General features: G+C 37.6%; 1 protein-coding gene across 3 annotated transcripts in view; it reads left to right on the forward strand.

Annotated features, from left to right (window-relative positions):
• Window positions 1–16,104, forward strand: part of KCNH7 (potassium voltage-gated channel subfamily H member 7) — a 217,771-nt gene that overhangs the window by 196,492 nt on the left and 5,175 nt on the right. For all 3 annotated transcript variants that reach the window (XM_027637342.1, XM_027637343.1, XM_027637344.1), the window contains 2 exons: window positions 10,010–10,273; window positions 15,091–15,259. In XM_027637342.1, the coding sequence (XP_027493143.1) occupies window positions 10,010–10,273; window positions 15,091–15,259 (433 nt within the window). The remainder of the gene's footprint in view (window positions 1–10,009; window positions 10,274–15,090; window positions 15,260–16,104) is intronic.

A 16,104-nucleotide genomic window follows, 5' to 3' on the forward strand; every position in this document is an offset into this window, starting at 1 on the left:
TGTATTGTTTCCATCTTTAGTGTGATCATCAGGGTTTTTCTCCATTTTGGAGTGCTAAAAATGGGATTGTGTTATCTCAGCCTTTAGTTCATGCTAGCCTGATTTAGACCTTGTTGCCATGGTAATTTCCTGCATGAGTTTTTCAGGGATTAAACCAAAATCAACACAGCTCTCTATTATGCATCTGCAGTTAGTACCACTATTTTTCCAATTCCACACAAGACCTTTTCACTCAACATACACATATTTTCACCATTTCTTACCTGTGTCAGTGAAAATTGATCTTAACTGCTAAGACTAGTAAGGGTTCTGTCAAAATGTGATTTTAAAGGGTACAAGACTATTCAAGAGACCGGTTTGTTCTCTGGCTTCCAGAATGGGTTGCAATACCACAAGAGGTCACCTGCAAAAATTAATATACACACTAGATAGCAGTTTGTACTTGCTCCAATCCAAAAGACATTCACTGCAGATCTTTCAGAATAGGGGAATGATACTTCTTGCACAGGTGCAGGTGCAGACTTAGCCAGTTGCCATAGATGCTTGACAGTCAGCCAAGAAACTCTGTGACTGCTTAAAATTAGCAGCATTCCTGCCTGGCAGTTCCAAACAAAGCTCTCAGCTGGGTTGGCAAGTTGGTTTCTTGCTGAAAACTGAGGCACAACAAGCTGCTCCATCTATATCCAGCTGCCATTTTCAGCAGTGCAGAATACAATCCTTTCTTGCCCATTTCTCATTTTCCTCTAGCAGTTCTGCAGGAATTTGCTAATTTCAAGGGAAATACATTCAGACAAGAAGTTTCTGTTGCTCTGCTAGTTCTGAATGCAGATCTATTATTCTGTGCTGAATGGGACATTACTAGAGTTGTTTACATGAATATGAAATCCAATAGACAGGTGAAAAATGCAGAGTGTAAGTAGGCTCACTGAAAGCCTGAAAACTTGAGGCTCTGAAAAGACTTCTGCAGAGTTCACCCATTATCACTTCTGCTAGTATCTTTTTTAACTTTTTGTTAATGTTGGCTCTAAATTCTTAATCTTCTTGGGACAGTTCCAGTGTCAGCTGGCCCAGGAAACTCATAACAAGGAAATTTTAGTTCCATGGATGTGAATTTAAAAGGCCACAAAAAGTTCTCACAAAATCTTGTTAAACTGGGTCTTGCACTTACCCATGCTGACACAGGCTGTAGCAATCAAGTGGAATATAAAATACATCTTGCAGTGTTTCATTTTTAGAATGTTGTTAACTAAGTAAACACAGATAGTACTTAATTTTAATTTGAAGAGTTATGTTTCCTGACCAGACTTTTCCAAAAGTGTCTACTGATCTGTTCTCAAAGTAAGCACAGAAGCCAGAGTTCTAATAAACTTCCAAATGAATTTTGATTAGTATAACTACCTTAAGTGTGCATTGCTTGTAGGTAATACTCAGGCTAAGAAGCCAAATCATATTAACACAGCTTTATTACACCAGGTATCCAGAGGCCATGGCTCTGGATATAGAAGAGAAGGAAACCTTTCAGGAACTGGTTCTCCTACCTAAAACTATGAAGTGGAGTGATTCTAAGAGAATGGGGAAACACCCTCTGCCCCTGTTCTTTCCCATTCTTGTCCCCTTCCCCAGCTTGTTTATCTAAATGGTTACTTTAGAAACAGATGACTCAGCCAAGCACTGTACCATGTCCCCAGAAAGAAAGTAGAGTAAGAATCTGGAGAAAAATTGAAGCTGTTACTTAACTGTGTTAAACTGTTAGCACTTTGCTGATGCAGTTGGCCTGGGCTTAATTAGGAAAGAGTTTCTTAATATTCAGCCATAGTGTTAGGTCCTTAAATGACCAGGAAAGAGCTGCGATATTGGCAGGTAGCATATGGCTGGAAACGAGACCCCAGGTCCCCAAAATCTTACCTTAAGCATGAAACCCATAACAGAAAAGTACCTGGTCAACAGAGAGCCCAGTAGTGCAATGTTCCATCTGCTTCTATTATTACTGTTGTTATTGCTGTTACCACAGTGCCTAGGAGGCATCTCAGGGAGCTTCCATAGAAGAGTCTTGTTTCCAGGAGTTGTTTCCAGAGACGCTGTTTCCAAAGGCCAAATCTGGTCAAAATGTTGTGTCCAGTCACATATACCTCTAGCCATCCTTCAAAAAAAAAATAGTAATAATAGTGCTACAGTGAAAGCTAAATTCATTGTAAAAGAGAAGAGTAATCTAAGCTTGATAGGAGAACTGCTTTGACCTTTCATTCTGAAGTGCATGGTTATGGTGGTTATAATTTTCATTTCTGATTTTTTTAAGTATAGCATTATTTTCTGAAGTATAAATTAAGAATTGTCCTTCCATCATTATCTGATTAGCATTAAAGTTGGTACAAAACCAGACAGAGCAAAGAAAATGCAGATAGAAGGCTGTCCCTCCATCCCTACCATCTCATTGTACTGAAAATTGCACAAAAGAATAAATGAATTATTTCATACTCACTCCAGCTTTGAAATTCTTGGCTTTTAAAATGTGTCTCAAATGCAGTCTCAAACTAGCTCTTTTTTAAGTCCATTTAAAAATAGGAATATGGATCCCTATGGAAACGTTATCCAGACTTTAGTCCATGATGGCTGGGGAAGGTTTCAGTGTCTTCTGTTGTTCCCTATTTCCAGAATCACCCAAACTTTCATAGGTCAGACAGGAAGCACAGCAAAGGACACATTAACTTACCAAACTCTCACAAGCAGCACTGATACAGAACAGTATTCAAACAGCTCTCTCTAGTACAGTTTATTTCCTCCATCATTATCTAATCTACGGGAACCTTTCACCAAAATTTCCAGAACTTGCTATAAGGATGGAATCTTGTTAGTTTATATCTGTATTTATATCTATCTATGTCTACAGTATATATATATAAAATGCAGACTTAGGAACTCCCAAATTATGAATGAAATTGGAATTCAATGAAGTTTCTATCATTAAAAAAATTATAGAAAAAGAACTCTCTAAACCTTTTTACTACTGAGAGGAGAAAATGTTTTAGCCTTCCTAAAATACTTCCAGTAACCTACTTTTCTTAGAAATAGGGATCTTCCTGCATAGTTTCTAGACAGACAACATTTTTCCTTGGTGTTAGTCAAATACCACACATGTATCTGACAGTACATTTGTAAGTAGGGGGTCCTAAAGATAGGTGGGAAATTTGAAGGGAAACATAATGAGTAGAAGTGAGGAAGAAGGAGGAAAACAAATATGTGCTGAAGAATATAAGGATTTCAAGAGCACTGGTTTGAGGAACTATTGTAGGTCTCTGGCATTGTTTCAGATTTTGAGGTCTGACAGGTCTACAGACATCTAAGTGAAGGCACTAAAGCAGGACTTCTAGATATACAAATTCATGTGTCTGGTAGAACTTCAGACAAATTACAGATTCACAGAATCACAGAATATGCCGAGTTTGAAAGGGGACCCACAGAGGTCATTAAGCCTTAGGCCTGCACAGGACCACCTCCAAGAGTCACACCATGTTGCCTGAGAGCATTGTCCAAATGCTTCTTGAATTCTGTCAGGCTCCCTGGGGAGCCTCTTCCAGTGACCAACCACGTTCTGGGTTAAAAAATTTTTTTCTAATATTCAACCTAAACCTCTCATGACACAACTTCAGGCCATTCCCTTGGGTCCTGTCACTGGTCCCTACAGAGAAGAGATCAGGGTCTGTTCCTCCCCTACCCCTCACAAGGAAGTTGTAGCTGCAATGAGGTCTCCTGTCAGTCTCCTCTTCTCCAGACTGAACAGACCAAGTGACCTTCCCCTCAAGGCCCTTTACCATCTTTGTTGCCCTCCTTTGGATACTCTCCAATAGCTTAATATCTTTCCTATATTGTGGTGCCTAAAACTGCACACAATATTCAGGGTGAAGCCGCACCAGAGCGCGACCATCCCCTCCCTCAACTGGCTGGTGATGCCTTGCCTGATACCTCCCATGACACAGTTGCCATCAACCAGTACCCCAAGTCCCTTTCCAGGGCACTGGTTTCCAGCATCTCATTCCCCAGTCTGTCCATACATCCAGGATTGCCCCATCCCAGGTGCAAAATCCAGCACTTTCCCATGTTGAATGTCATATGGTTGGTGACTGCCCAGTCCTCTAATTTGTCCAGGTCTCTCTGCAGGGCCTCCCTGCCTTTAAGGGAGTCAACAGCTCCTCCCAGTTTTGTGTTGTCTGCAAACTTCCTTAGTATCCCTTCCAGTCCTGCATCCAAGTCATTTATGAAGATGTTGAAGAGCACAGGGCCCAAGATGGAGCCCTGCAGAACTCCACTAGTGACAGGTCTCCAGTCTGATGTCACCCCATTCACTATTACCCTCTATGCTCAACCTGTGAGCCAATTGCTCACCCCCCACCAAGATGTGTTTATCCAGCTGTGTGCTGGACATTTTGTCCAGAAGGACCCCGTGAGAGACAGGATTGAAAGTTTTACTGAAATCTGAAAAGATTGCATCCGCTGGCTTCCCTTGATCAACGAGTGGGTCATAAAAGGAAATCAGGTTTGATAAGCAGGACTTTCATCTCATGAAGCTGTGCTGCCTGTGACCTATGAGTGCATTGTCTTTCAGGTGTTTTTCAATACCTCCCAGAATAATCTTCTCCATAACTACCAGGCACTGAAGTGAGACTGACAGGTCTGTAGTTTCTGGCATCTTCCTTCTCGCCCTTCTTGAAAACTGGGACAACGTTTGCCAGCTTCTAGTCAGCTGGGACCTCTCTGGATTCCTAAGACCTCTCAAAAATAATCAGGAGAGGTTTTGTGATCACATCAGCAGCTCTTTGAGGATTCTAGGATGAATCCCAGTAGGCCTCATAGATTTGTAGGGATCCAGGTGGAGCAGCAGATCCCACACAATTTCAGGGTTGACTGGGGTTGATCATCCTCACAGTCACAGTCCTCCTGCTCAGGGCACTGAGACCTCCTTGGTTCATCATCTGTGTTGAAGACAGAGGCAAAGAAAGCATTAAGCACCTCTGCCCTGTCTTTATCCCTGTTGGGAGGTGACCATCCTCATCCTGTAAGGGACCAATGATATTGCTATATTTCCTATTGCCATTAATGTACTTGAAAAAACACTTTTTATTGTCCCCCACATTTCTAGCAGCTTCAACTCCATCTGAGCTTTGACCCCATGGATTTTCTCCCTACAGTAACAAGCAGCATCTCTGAATTCTTCCCATGTCACTTGAGCTTGCTTCTGCTGGGCATATACTTTCCTTTTTTGACTTATTTCCAAGAGAAGGTCCTTGCTCAGCTAGGCCGGCCTTCTCCCTTCCTGCTTGACTTCTGACATTTGGGAATTGCCTGCTCCTCTGCCCTTAGAAGATGATGTTTGAAAAGTGACCAGCACTGATGGACTCCAGCACCTGCAAAGACATTATCCCGGGGACCTTACTAATTCCCTGAGCAGCCTGAAGTCTGCTCTCCTCATGTCCAGAGTTGAGGTTTTGCCTTGGCACTTTTTCTCCTGCCAACAGAGATTTTAAACTTTCTTATCACTTCAAGTTATTAGTTATAAGGACTTTTATGATTTAACTTTCCTTAAAAGGTGGGGGTTTTTAATTTCTCTACTATTTTGTCCTCAGGAATGTATTGGTAATGTGTAGATGTTGAAACAAGCTGTGCTTTCAGCAGGCACTCAAAAATGTTTGTGAAAGTAGCACTTCTCAATTTACCTGATCACCAGTCATGACCTGAGAGGATTGTGACAGCAATACAAGACTGACAACAGACAAATTATTCTTCAGCTGAAAAATGGTAGAATGCTTTGTTCAAGTTGTTAGTCTTTTGGAATGCACCTTCAGGACACCTTTCCTGGAACATGTTCCTTGTCAGTATATGAGTTGAGATTGGCTTTGACAAACATCCAGAGTCACAATATGCAGCATCTGGATTCTGAGATTGACTATAGGCCAACTTGATTCTGAGACACGAGAGCTCATTCAACCTAAAATTCAAGGTTTATAAATGTCTGAAGTTTGTTTAGGTTTTTGGATTCAGGGTAAGTTGTAGTACTTTCTGATGTCTGAGAAGAGTTAAATATCTCTGACCAAAATCAGTTTTTGGACAAATTTTCTGGTAGCAAAGGTGGAGTAGCTCTCATTTCCAATTTTGCATACAAAATGAAGTCCTGAGTTTTATCTATTCCTCATCATGCATTTGTAAAGATTGTGGGGATCACGTCCTTCTCTCACTGGAAGATAAATCCACTAAAGTTCCTCATCGATATGATGAAAAACATAGGCATGGTTTGACCACCAGTGTTCAATTTATGCATCAAAAGCTTTTGAGCTTTTGATCTTTGAATTTTGCAGTTTTTCAACCCTGCTTGTGGTATTGTATTTAACATACTATCTGAGCTGCTTGGTCACTGACTTTTCCTTCAAAAGATTTGCTGCCTGTGGTACATGAGTGGGCACATAGGCATTTTTATGCTCTCTGACAAGGTAATGGACATTTTTAAATTAAAGAACACATATCAAATTGTCATGATGACTAGCAAATACTTTGTTCATACATAGAAAGATAGATTGACCATCACAGGAATATTTGTGAACATCACACAAGAAGAGTTTGTAACAGTTGAATTGAAACACTTGCTGGGAATCTGAAGATCTCCAGACATTTTGAGCCATTAACCATTCTTCCATCCAAGTCACAGTGGGCATTTCTCCTTACCGAAGAATGTACTTGGTGTAGTGTAAAATAATATGGTAGACTTTGTCAAAGGAAAGGGAAGATGTCATTTCTGCTGAACAGATTAATAGTTATGTAGATCATGTTAATGATGAGGATTGTCTGTTTTATGGTTTGGGATATAAATTGCTTTCTATGGGAGTAAGGAAGTCATTCACCTCATTTCCTGCACAAAATTGAATTTGTCTCAGCATATTACAGGAGTTTTTATTGGATGGCTGAAAAGGGAGTAAAAATCTACCACCTTCTGAAACACTAGGCTACAAAGCTGGCCTGATTAAGTATGACAAATTCCAGTTAATGAAATTACAGCAGTATTAAACCATGCTTCTCCACATGTAATAAATTGTTGGCACTTTCACCAATATTGTTTGCAGCAGACTAATACATTAAGAGAAAATGTATCTAGATCATGCAGCCTGGCACTGTCTGAATAACGCAAAATTTCAATACCACAGACCATGTCACACAAAAAACCCCTGTCTGATCTCTGGTAAGCATCCTTCCAAGGTGGATTTTAATGCCAGTATTTCTGTGAGTTAGTGTCATAGATATATGACCCAGACTTATGACAGTCCCATTTCTTCCCTTCCTTTGCCAGTGCATGCGCGAAAAGCATGACACAAACCTTCTGATAAATTACTTTGAAGATTTTGCAATTTCCAGACGGCAAGTGTCAGAGGACATTGCCTATAAACTTGGCAGGCATCCAAAACACATAACAGGCCAAAAAAAGTCCCATAAAGAGTGTAAATGATGTTTTTACATGTTTGGTAAAGCAGGAAGTTACAAAGTAATCATCTTCAGTAAAACATAGTTTCTAGCAATCAGAATCAGAAAGTGAAACTTGGTTTAGTGCAAAAGGAAAGAGGAAGCACTAGAATTCGGGGGGGGGGGGGGGGGGGGGGGAGGTAGGGTTTAATGATTACATTTGGAAGTAGAATAGAAAGGAAAAAAAGAAATCTTTTGAAGCCTGGAGTCTGTATGACAGAAAGTGAACTTATCCATACATACACAGATAGAAAACTTCTCCTCTGGAAAATTCATTCCAAACCAGTTACCGGATTTCATTATGAAAGGAAGGAGAAACTGGAGAAATTCACATTTTGAATAAAGCACTACCTAGATATTATTTGTAACTTATTTTCCACTGAGCTACAGAGGCACTGCTAAGGTACAGAGTTTGCATCGTCATCAGGTCCTGAAGAGTTAATTAAAAAGATCGGTTTCTATTTTAATTCATGCTCTAGGTGCAGAGTATCACAAGATTATCCTCCAGACAGAAGAATCTTTAGCATTAAATATGAGTCTTTTAAAAAGAAAACAACTTTTGACTCTATGAGTGTAGCCAGATGGCTAGAATATAAAGCAATGGCAGTAAAGCCAAAGATGTCTATTTTGAAATAGATCAGTTGACGAACAAATCTTCCCTGATTTCAATAGGCAGGACCCTAAATTTGACATATTTCTGCTTTCCTTTTCATGACAGTGAGTTCATTATATTTGGGAAGCATTTGGAAAATAATATGTTTTGGTTTTTTGATATAGATGGAGATTAAATGCAGGGATATCAACTCAATAACCCTGGTTTTACAGCAGTGTAACTACTAGCAGAGCCTGGCTTCATGTTTCTAGATATTTTAGTATTTTATGAATATGACAGATAAGACAGTCTGCTACACTTCAGCTGTTATACAATTTTTTTCACTAGAATCTCAATGACCTCTTCTGATTTATTTGTATTCCACAGAGTGCTCATTACAGCTGCCATTAGTGCACAAAATCCCATGAACATAAAGAATTACCCTAAAAATTGACAATTTCAAGCTTTCGTTAGAAGGTCTTTTTCACAGGTTGAAGTCAGTAAAACACTAAGTAATTAAGACAATTTACTGTAGCGTGACTGTATGTATTTCAGCATATATTCCACAAGAAACTCCATGGAAGACATCTACAATAGAATTTTCTTATGAAGATTTCTTTTGCTTTTGTACTGTTTTGGAGATGGAATTGCAGACAACATGGCACTTGACTCTCCAACCTGAGCATCCCACAAGAGCCCCCAGTGCTGGTCCGTTTGCAGTTGTGTTGACACCTTTGCAGTAATAGAGTATCATCAGTATCACTTACAGTCAGCAGTCCTGCTTAACAGAAGCCAAATAAAGACCAAGATTGTGTTAATCACCCTTGGAGACCCTAGAGGGTAAAGGAGGCCTGCTTTGTTATTGGATTTATTTTGTTCACCATTACCTGCCCTCACTGCTCACAAATGTCTGGACACTTGCAGGATGCTCTTTACAAATACTACATTCTTTTTATGTGTAGACAAAGAGGATTAGATGAGGCCACAGTTTCATTTCCTTACAGTGACCAGAAAACAGAGAAGAAACCCAGGAAATATACTAAAAGTTGTATTAGCCACTGCCGTAGGCTGCAAAGACTACAGACATTCCAGAGCTATGTTGATTAGTAATTAGCACAAAGCAGATGGGAAATCATGCTGTCTCCCCAGGAAGTTAATGCAAACTAGTTACAGTATTTATATGTTGTTGAGACTACCCTGTTAAAATGTGTTTTAAATAAATAGCAGAACTGAAATTATCTTGACATTTCAGTTAAAAATACGCAAAACCAAATACTGAATTGGAAATTAGCTTTAAGTTTATGCTGAAAAGAGATCAAGACTTCTTTGTATTCATAAATGGTTGTTCTTGGGTTTAAATCCTATTTAATTTTTATGATGTGTTTTTAAAGGTATCTATTTTGTCACTTCTCAAGAGAAATGAATCTGCTATTGCTCACTATAGGCCTTGATTGTGACTAATGAAAGATTCATTCTCAACTTGATTGGTACTCTGCTACCATATATATTACAGAATGTTGTGTACTTTTCTTATTCAAAAGATCAGATATTCAGATAATTGCAACTAATTCTAAAGGTTAAGGAATTTGGGCTGCTTTGGAAAGTTGTTTTGAGGCAATCCCACAAAGTCAGACAAGGAACTCCCTTGTTGGATAAAACCTTTGTTTTTTTGATATAAGCAACTTTTTTCAGAATGAGTTAAGGTTTACAGACTATGAATCTTTACTACGTACGTGCAAATGTCTTCTAGACTTCAAAGGAAATTTAAATCAAAAAAAAGGCTTTAAAGTAATTTATTCTAATAGACAATGTACTTCCTATCTAATATAATATTCATGTCCATCCTCAGACCACAATAAACTAGAGTACAATTTCATGAACTGCTTATTATTGTACACACACATTTCTGTTTCACAGATTATTTCAAAGACAATGATCAGAGTGATCCTGAACCCTCAGGAGACACCACCAGATATTATCAATCTATTAAGAAACATTCTGAGGAGAAAAAAAGTGGGTCATCATCTTTTGTGTCCTCCATTGAAGATGAGCAAAAGCCCCTGTTCTCTGGCATAGCTGATTACCCATCTGTAACAGAGAAAACCACAGAGATGGACTTTGAAGAAATGGATAATGACACAGAAGAAATTCTTATTAGCAAAAGAAGCAATTCTTGCAAAGGTAATCCATCTGTTGCTATTTTGTAAAGTTTGAGCAAACATCTATTCTGATTTACCAAAATAATTTTCTGAATGGTTTAATGATTCTTTACATAATATTTATTTTTGTGTTTCCTAAAAGCTTGAGAAAAAACATTTTAGATCAAAAATTATTATTTCTCAAGAGCATTAATGTAGTGGCTGTGGGACTGTATTACAGAACCTCCAAAATGTCATTCAATGTTTTGTTAATAAATCATCTTGTAACTGAATTACCTTAGGAAACTAATTTAAACAAACTCTTTAAAATTGTCCACTGGTACTGGTCTTCACTGAGTGCCCATGGATGAAAACTGCACACAAAGCAGTAAAGAATCTCTCAAAGGGTGTTTAATGTGCCAAGATTGGATGACAGTAAAAAATTGTAAAGAGCAAGATAAACCTAGTGATTGCTGCACCAAAAAAATGATTTCAGTTAACTAGTTTTATTCATGACATTGACAAGACACAACAAAAATTGAGTGAAAAAAAATCATGCTGCACATGTTGGTTACAGTGCCATTACATCACACAGAACAAATCCTGGCTTCCATAAGTAACACACAAGAATAAAGATTTGAGCTTTGGTATATGAGAAATGATCAGAAACTCTTAAGCAATCTCAGACACTTTTACATAGAGTTAAATCACATAATTAAAATTACATCTAATATACTAAAATATTAATTTTCTCAGCAATGTGAAGGAAATAAATGAAAACCTCTGGATTAATATACAATTTAAATACTGCTGCAAGTTCATGTGTAAAGTTTTTCAGTCTGAAGGGAAGAATTACATATTTATTGTTTAACGCTGTTTCCTCCAGCAGTTTCCATTGAGGCAATTTACCCATTTAACCACCATTCAATAAACTTTAGACTTTTAGACAATCATTTTAAATAAACCTAATGACTGATGAGACCAAACAATGATTTTTACATCTCAGAGGTATGAATATGTGAAGTCTGGTCTCCTCAGGTTAAGGTTCCATAAATCTGCACCACATAAACTTGTTGCATACATATTGCAATTGGAAAGCTTACCTTTCCCCTACCAATAGCCAGAAATGTGTCCTTGCAGCTATAGCAACGTTTTCCAAGGCAACCTATTGCAGATTTTATTTGGGCTAAATTTAGAATATATAAAGGGTATGTATTTTGATTAAGGCCATATTCTTTTTTCCACTTTGTAATCTAGCACTTCTAGTAATGTGTATGAAGAGTAATGAGCTTTCTTGAAGCTTTCATAGAAACTTCAAGGTCTATATGATTAGCTTTGACCGATATAAATTTTAAACTAAATTCTTATTCCTGCTATTAATTAGAGATTGACTATAACTTACCATAAAAGTAGTTACAAACAAATGAAATAGTGAAATAGACTCTGCTTGTATGTGTCCTCATATATTATGGTACCTTATAAATCTTGGATATAAATTCACTTGTATAAAGCTACTCCGATTCATTACCACTGTGACTGATACATATTTAATTACCTTTTGTTTTGTTTTAAGCTTTCGTCATTAATTCTATGAATGGAAAGACTATTAATAATGTATTGTATAATGTGGGTAGAAACAGTATAAACATCTCTCTCATAATCCTGAAATGCAACTTTTAACTTTAAAACATATGGCTCTTTTTCGAAGACCTGATAATTTTTCTGTAGTGGTTAGCTATATATTAAGAAAAAATGCTATTTTCATTTGGTCATTATTTGGGCTATAAGATTGATTCTTGAATTGTTCAAGTGAACCTAGTTATACATTTATTGATTTAGTTCTCAGTCTAAGATTCTTCAATCCCTGGAAGTCCATAGTTGATTACAAAGTTGCAACTGCTGCTAGGCTTTTCTGGGGTTAATTACGTATCTGGAAGTACCTGAAAAGACACTTAGTACAATATCATATTTTATAGTGTATTACCTGGCTTACAGTGTGTGATCTTATGTTGTGTATGGTACCAATTCATTTACTTTGTCACAAATTAGATGTCTATTAGAATAGTCTCCAAATATATATTATGGGACAAAAAAATAGCTGTGATTTCCCTGGGATAACTACGGCATTGAAAATCTGTGGTTTTATTGAATGATTTATTGTGAAAAATAATCAACATCTTGATTTTTACAGGAAATTATAAACAGCAAAATGCTCCTGAAATTCACTGCTTATAATTACACCAGATTTATCACATCCACTGCACCTATGGGTTTACCCATAGTTTGAAATTGTACCCCTGAACCTGTCATAGTCTGCTTTCTTCGGTTTGCTGAGAGCTTTCCAACTTTTCCTTGGACGCTGCAAATTGTACCATGTGTGCCTGCTAAAACCAAATTACATGCTTCTGTAACACCCTTTATCTCTTTTCTTCTGTTGGCTTAAGTGGCTGAGAAGCTTGAACAGGTTTCTGTGTAGCCAAGATGAAATCTCTTTCCCCTTTCTTCTGCCTGGCACATAAAATCAGTTATAGGTTGTGTCAGATGAAAATCAAACATTCTCTACAGCTCCAGGAAACCTGCTACCACCTGCTAACCAAAGATCAGATAATGCAACAACCTCTCTCTAATTAAAAAAAAAAAAAAGGAAGTCTCCCCTTCCACTTGGAGTCATGTAGTGAGCACTCCCCTTCCTGGTTAAATCTACTTGAAATCCTAAATCTGAGCAGGCACTTTTTTTTTTTTTTTCATTTCTCTTCACTTAGAGCAACACTGCTAAAAGATATGCTTGAAAAGGATTAGCTATTAGCATTTATACAAAGCTCTTACATGTCATCCACACTGTGATGTTTTTCTCTTTTCTTTGAAACATGGGTCTGGCTGATATGGTTGCTTAGAAAAATTTCACAAGCATGAAGTGAATGTAACCTATGCTGAGTTATCAGCGTGCAGTGCCAAGAGAAGAGTTAGGAGAAGCTCTGAAAAAAACATTTGAGGACTGATGTGGGATTCAAATCTGACTGCTGATGCCTTATAAGCAGTCAAGGATTTTTGTCCAGCTGTAAGCTGAGGCAGCAGTCTGAGAACAGTAGGAACTTTTATATGTTCTATAACTTCATATAGTTAAATAACTACATATACAACTCTAAAGAGAGTTGTATTTAGCAGGTGTTAAACAGCCTTTTTAATCACAGCAGAGTAGAATGAGTGGTACTGAGCAATTTTTGACTGTTCACATGACAGATTCACTCAAAGTAAACAAAGGCTCAGAGTGGCAGGGAGAGCTGTAGAAAAAGCACTGTTCAACCTAATACGTCACCTGTGTGTTCTGCAAAGCTCAGAGTGGTAAGTGATCTGATAAGTGCAACTAGTATATCCCATGATAAATGATGTGTAACCTTTCACCATCCTGGTGAACAGGAGAAATGGCATAGAGCCAAGAACGTAAATTAATTAATAAATCTCCAGAGATATAAATTAAGCGAATTGAAAGAGGAAGGAGAAATAGCTCAAACCAGAAGTCCAAGCAAAAGGAAGGAGTTCTGTTTGGTGCTACCATGAAGTGCTTATCACAGAGATCCAAGTATTGGGAGGGTCAAGAGGGATGGAATTTGAGCACAGCAGATACAGGGTGATAACTGGAGTAGTCATCATCATTTTTCTTACAAGGGGCTGGAGATAAAATATAAATGACTCATATAAAGAGTGTTTTTAAATACTTCATATATTGTGTATGAAATATACAAGGCTTAGAAAGGTAATTAAATTCAGCAAGATAGCTGAAACGCTGAGTAAAATCCTAATAATGTAATTGGGATTTTTTTTAACTTGAAATAATTTTTTTTCTCTATCTTAATCCAAAATTTTATCTGCGGTTCAAACGGGAAGGGGGGGAGGGAGGGGGTGAAAGAAAAAAATATTATTTACATGAAGCTTCATTTAATATTAAAATGATCTTTGGCTGACCCAGCAATGGGTCATTCTTTTAGAAGTCTCAAATAATTAAATAAAATTAACAGGCACCTTTCACCCTACAGTACTATAAGAGTATCGGAGACATGCTTTACACAGTGATGTAAGGATTGGCTTGAAGAGTAGTGATGTTAAAAGCTACATCAATGAACATCAATTTCCTTTCTGAAAGTAACCAGTACCCTTTTGCAAGCAATATGAGCTGCATTAAATGGCCCATGTCTCAGAGAAAACATATTGCATTTCACCAACCTTGTTAAGACAAGTAGTGCTACAGTTATTAGTAAGACAGCTGGCTGAGGCCTGGCCCCTTTCTCTAGAGGGAGCATTCCAATGCACTGTAACACATGCCCAGCGCTGTAAATGCAATGAAGCAAGTCTTTTACATCAAAAAGCTAAACAGTAAATACACCTCAATAGTTCATTCAAGAGAAGAGGCTTAGTCAGGCCTCTGAAACACGCAATCAAAGACATTCAGGTACATCATTTAATGCATTTAGGTCATTTAGGTTAGAACAAATATTTCTAATTTCAGTGAATAACAAATTGCTAAAAAAAAAAAAAACCTCAAGAAAATTCTAGATTCATCAATAAAATAATAGAAATAAAACTAAAGGAAGAGGAGACATTCAGTGGCAGAACTCTGATGATGCAGACCAGACAAAACTGCTTGTTTATCTACAGCTTAAAAATGCTAGCATGAATGTGACCAGTTTTCTTTCCTTAAATAGAAGTAAGAAACAAAGAGAGTTGTTCTGTCAGTGTTCCAGTGTACCAATTTGACTTTCAAGGTTTTGAGATACACGACTAAGTGGGTGCTTGAGAAATGCCAACCCCTCTCTAACAGTATGTTTATAAACCTATATTTTTATATGTTTTGTCTTTCGTCAGATATCACCGATAAAAGACACTGGGAGCAGGAGAACATCCAGGAGTACCAGGACTCCCCAGTTCAACCGGCATTACCCCATGTTACATGGGGGATCTGTGAAACTGAAAGTGATTTCATATATGGGGAAGTGGAGAACCGATTAGATTTACTTCAAGAACAACTCAACAGGTAAAAACAGAGATAGGACCAGAAAAAACATATGTGTGAAAGGCTACATAATACAACTGATATTGATGATGCTACAGAAGGAATGAATTTGTGCAGGAAATTTCCAAAAGCATTGAGATCTTCAGAAGCTCAAAAATACAAAAATGTGTCCGATTAGAATATCAATTTGTTGTCTATATGTATTCTGAGGAACCTAGATATCAACTAAGTTAAGTCTTCCAGATTCTTGGAAAACCTGATTCTGGGAATTCTGGGTATACAATTTTTAATTTATTGCCATGATATTCATGTTTCTTACCTCTTAGTACCCCTATTAGCTACTCTGAATTGCCTTGCAGGAAAGCCTTTTTCCTTGATCGACTGTTTAGAAAACCATCTGTTTTTAACCAGGAAGCTGTAGGCTTGTAGTACTGAGGCAACTAAAATTGTTAAACATAAATCTCACCTCATCCAGAATGCTGTTCCTAGATCATAGAATCACAGAATTGTTTGGATTGGAAGGGACCTTAAAGACCATCTACTTCCAAATCTGCAGCTGTGGGCAGGGACACCAGATATTTACATGTCTACAAAATTGTAATTTTCAGTAGCTTCAATATCTGAAGTAACTTTTCTTTCCTGGAAACCCAAAGTACACCAGATGCATGCTTTTAAAAATGTATTGCAGATAAATTCCCTTTTTGACGCATTCACTTTTTTGCAATCTATAATAAAACATAGGAGTATGCACAGGCAAAATACTTATATCTCTTATGACAGAAAAATAACGTTTTCTGTGTTAGAATCAAATATTACATTTGCTTAATACTGATATACTAGTCATGCTGGCAGCTAAGCACTATAGC

The sequence above is a fragment of the Corapipo altera genome, unplaced genomic scaffold, assembly GCF_003945725.1.
Source record: "Corapipo altera isolate COAL_440 unplaced genomic scaffold, ASM394572v1 45, whole genome shotgun sequence".
Taxonomy (NCBI): Eukaryota; Metazoa; Chordata; class Aves; order Passeriformes; family Pipridae; genus Corapipo; species Corapipo altera.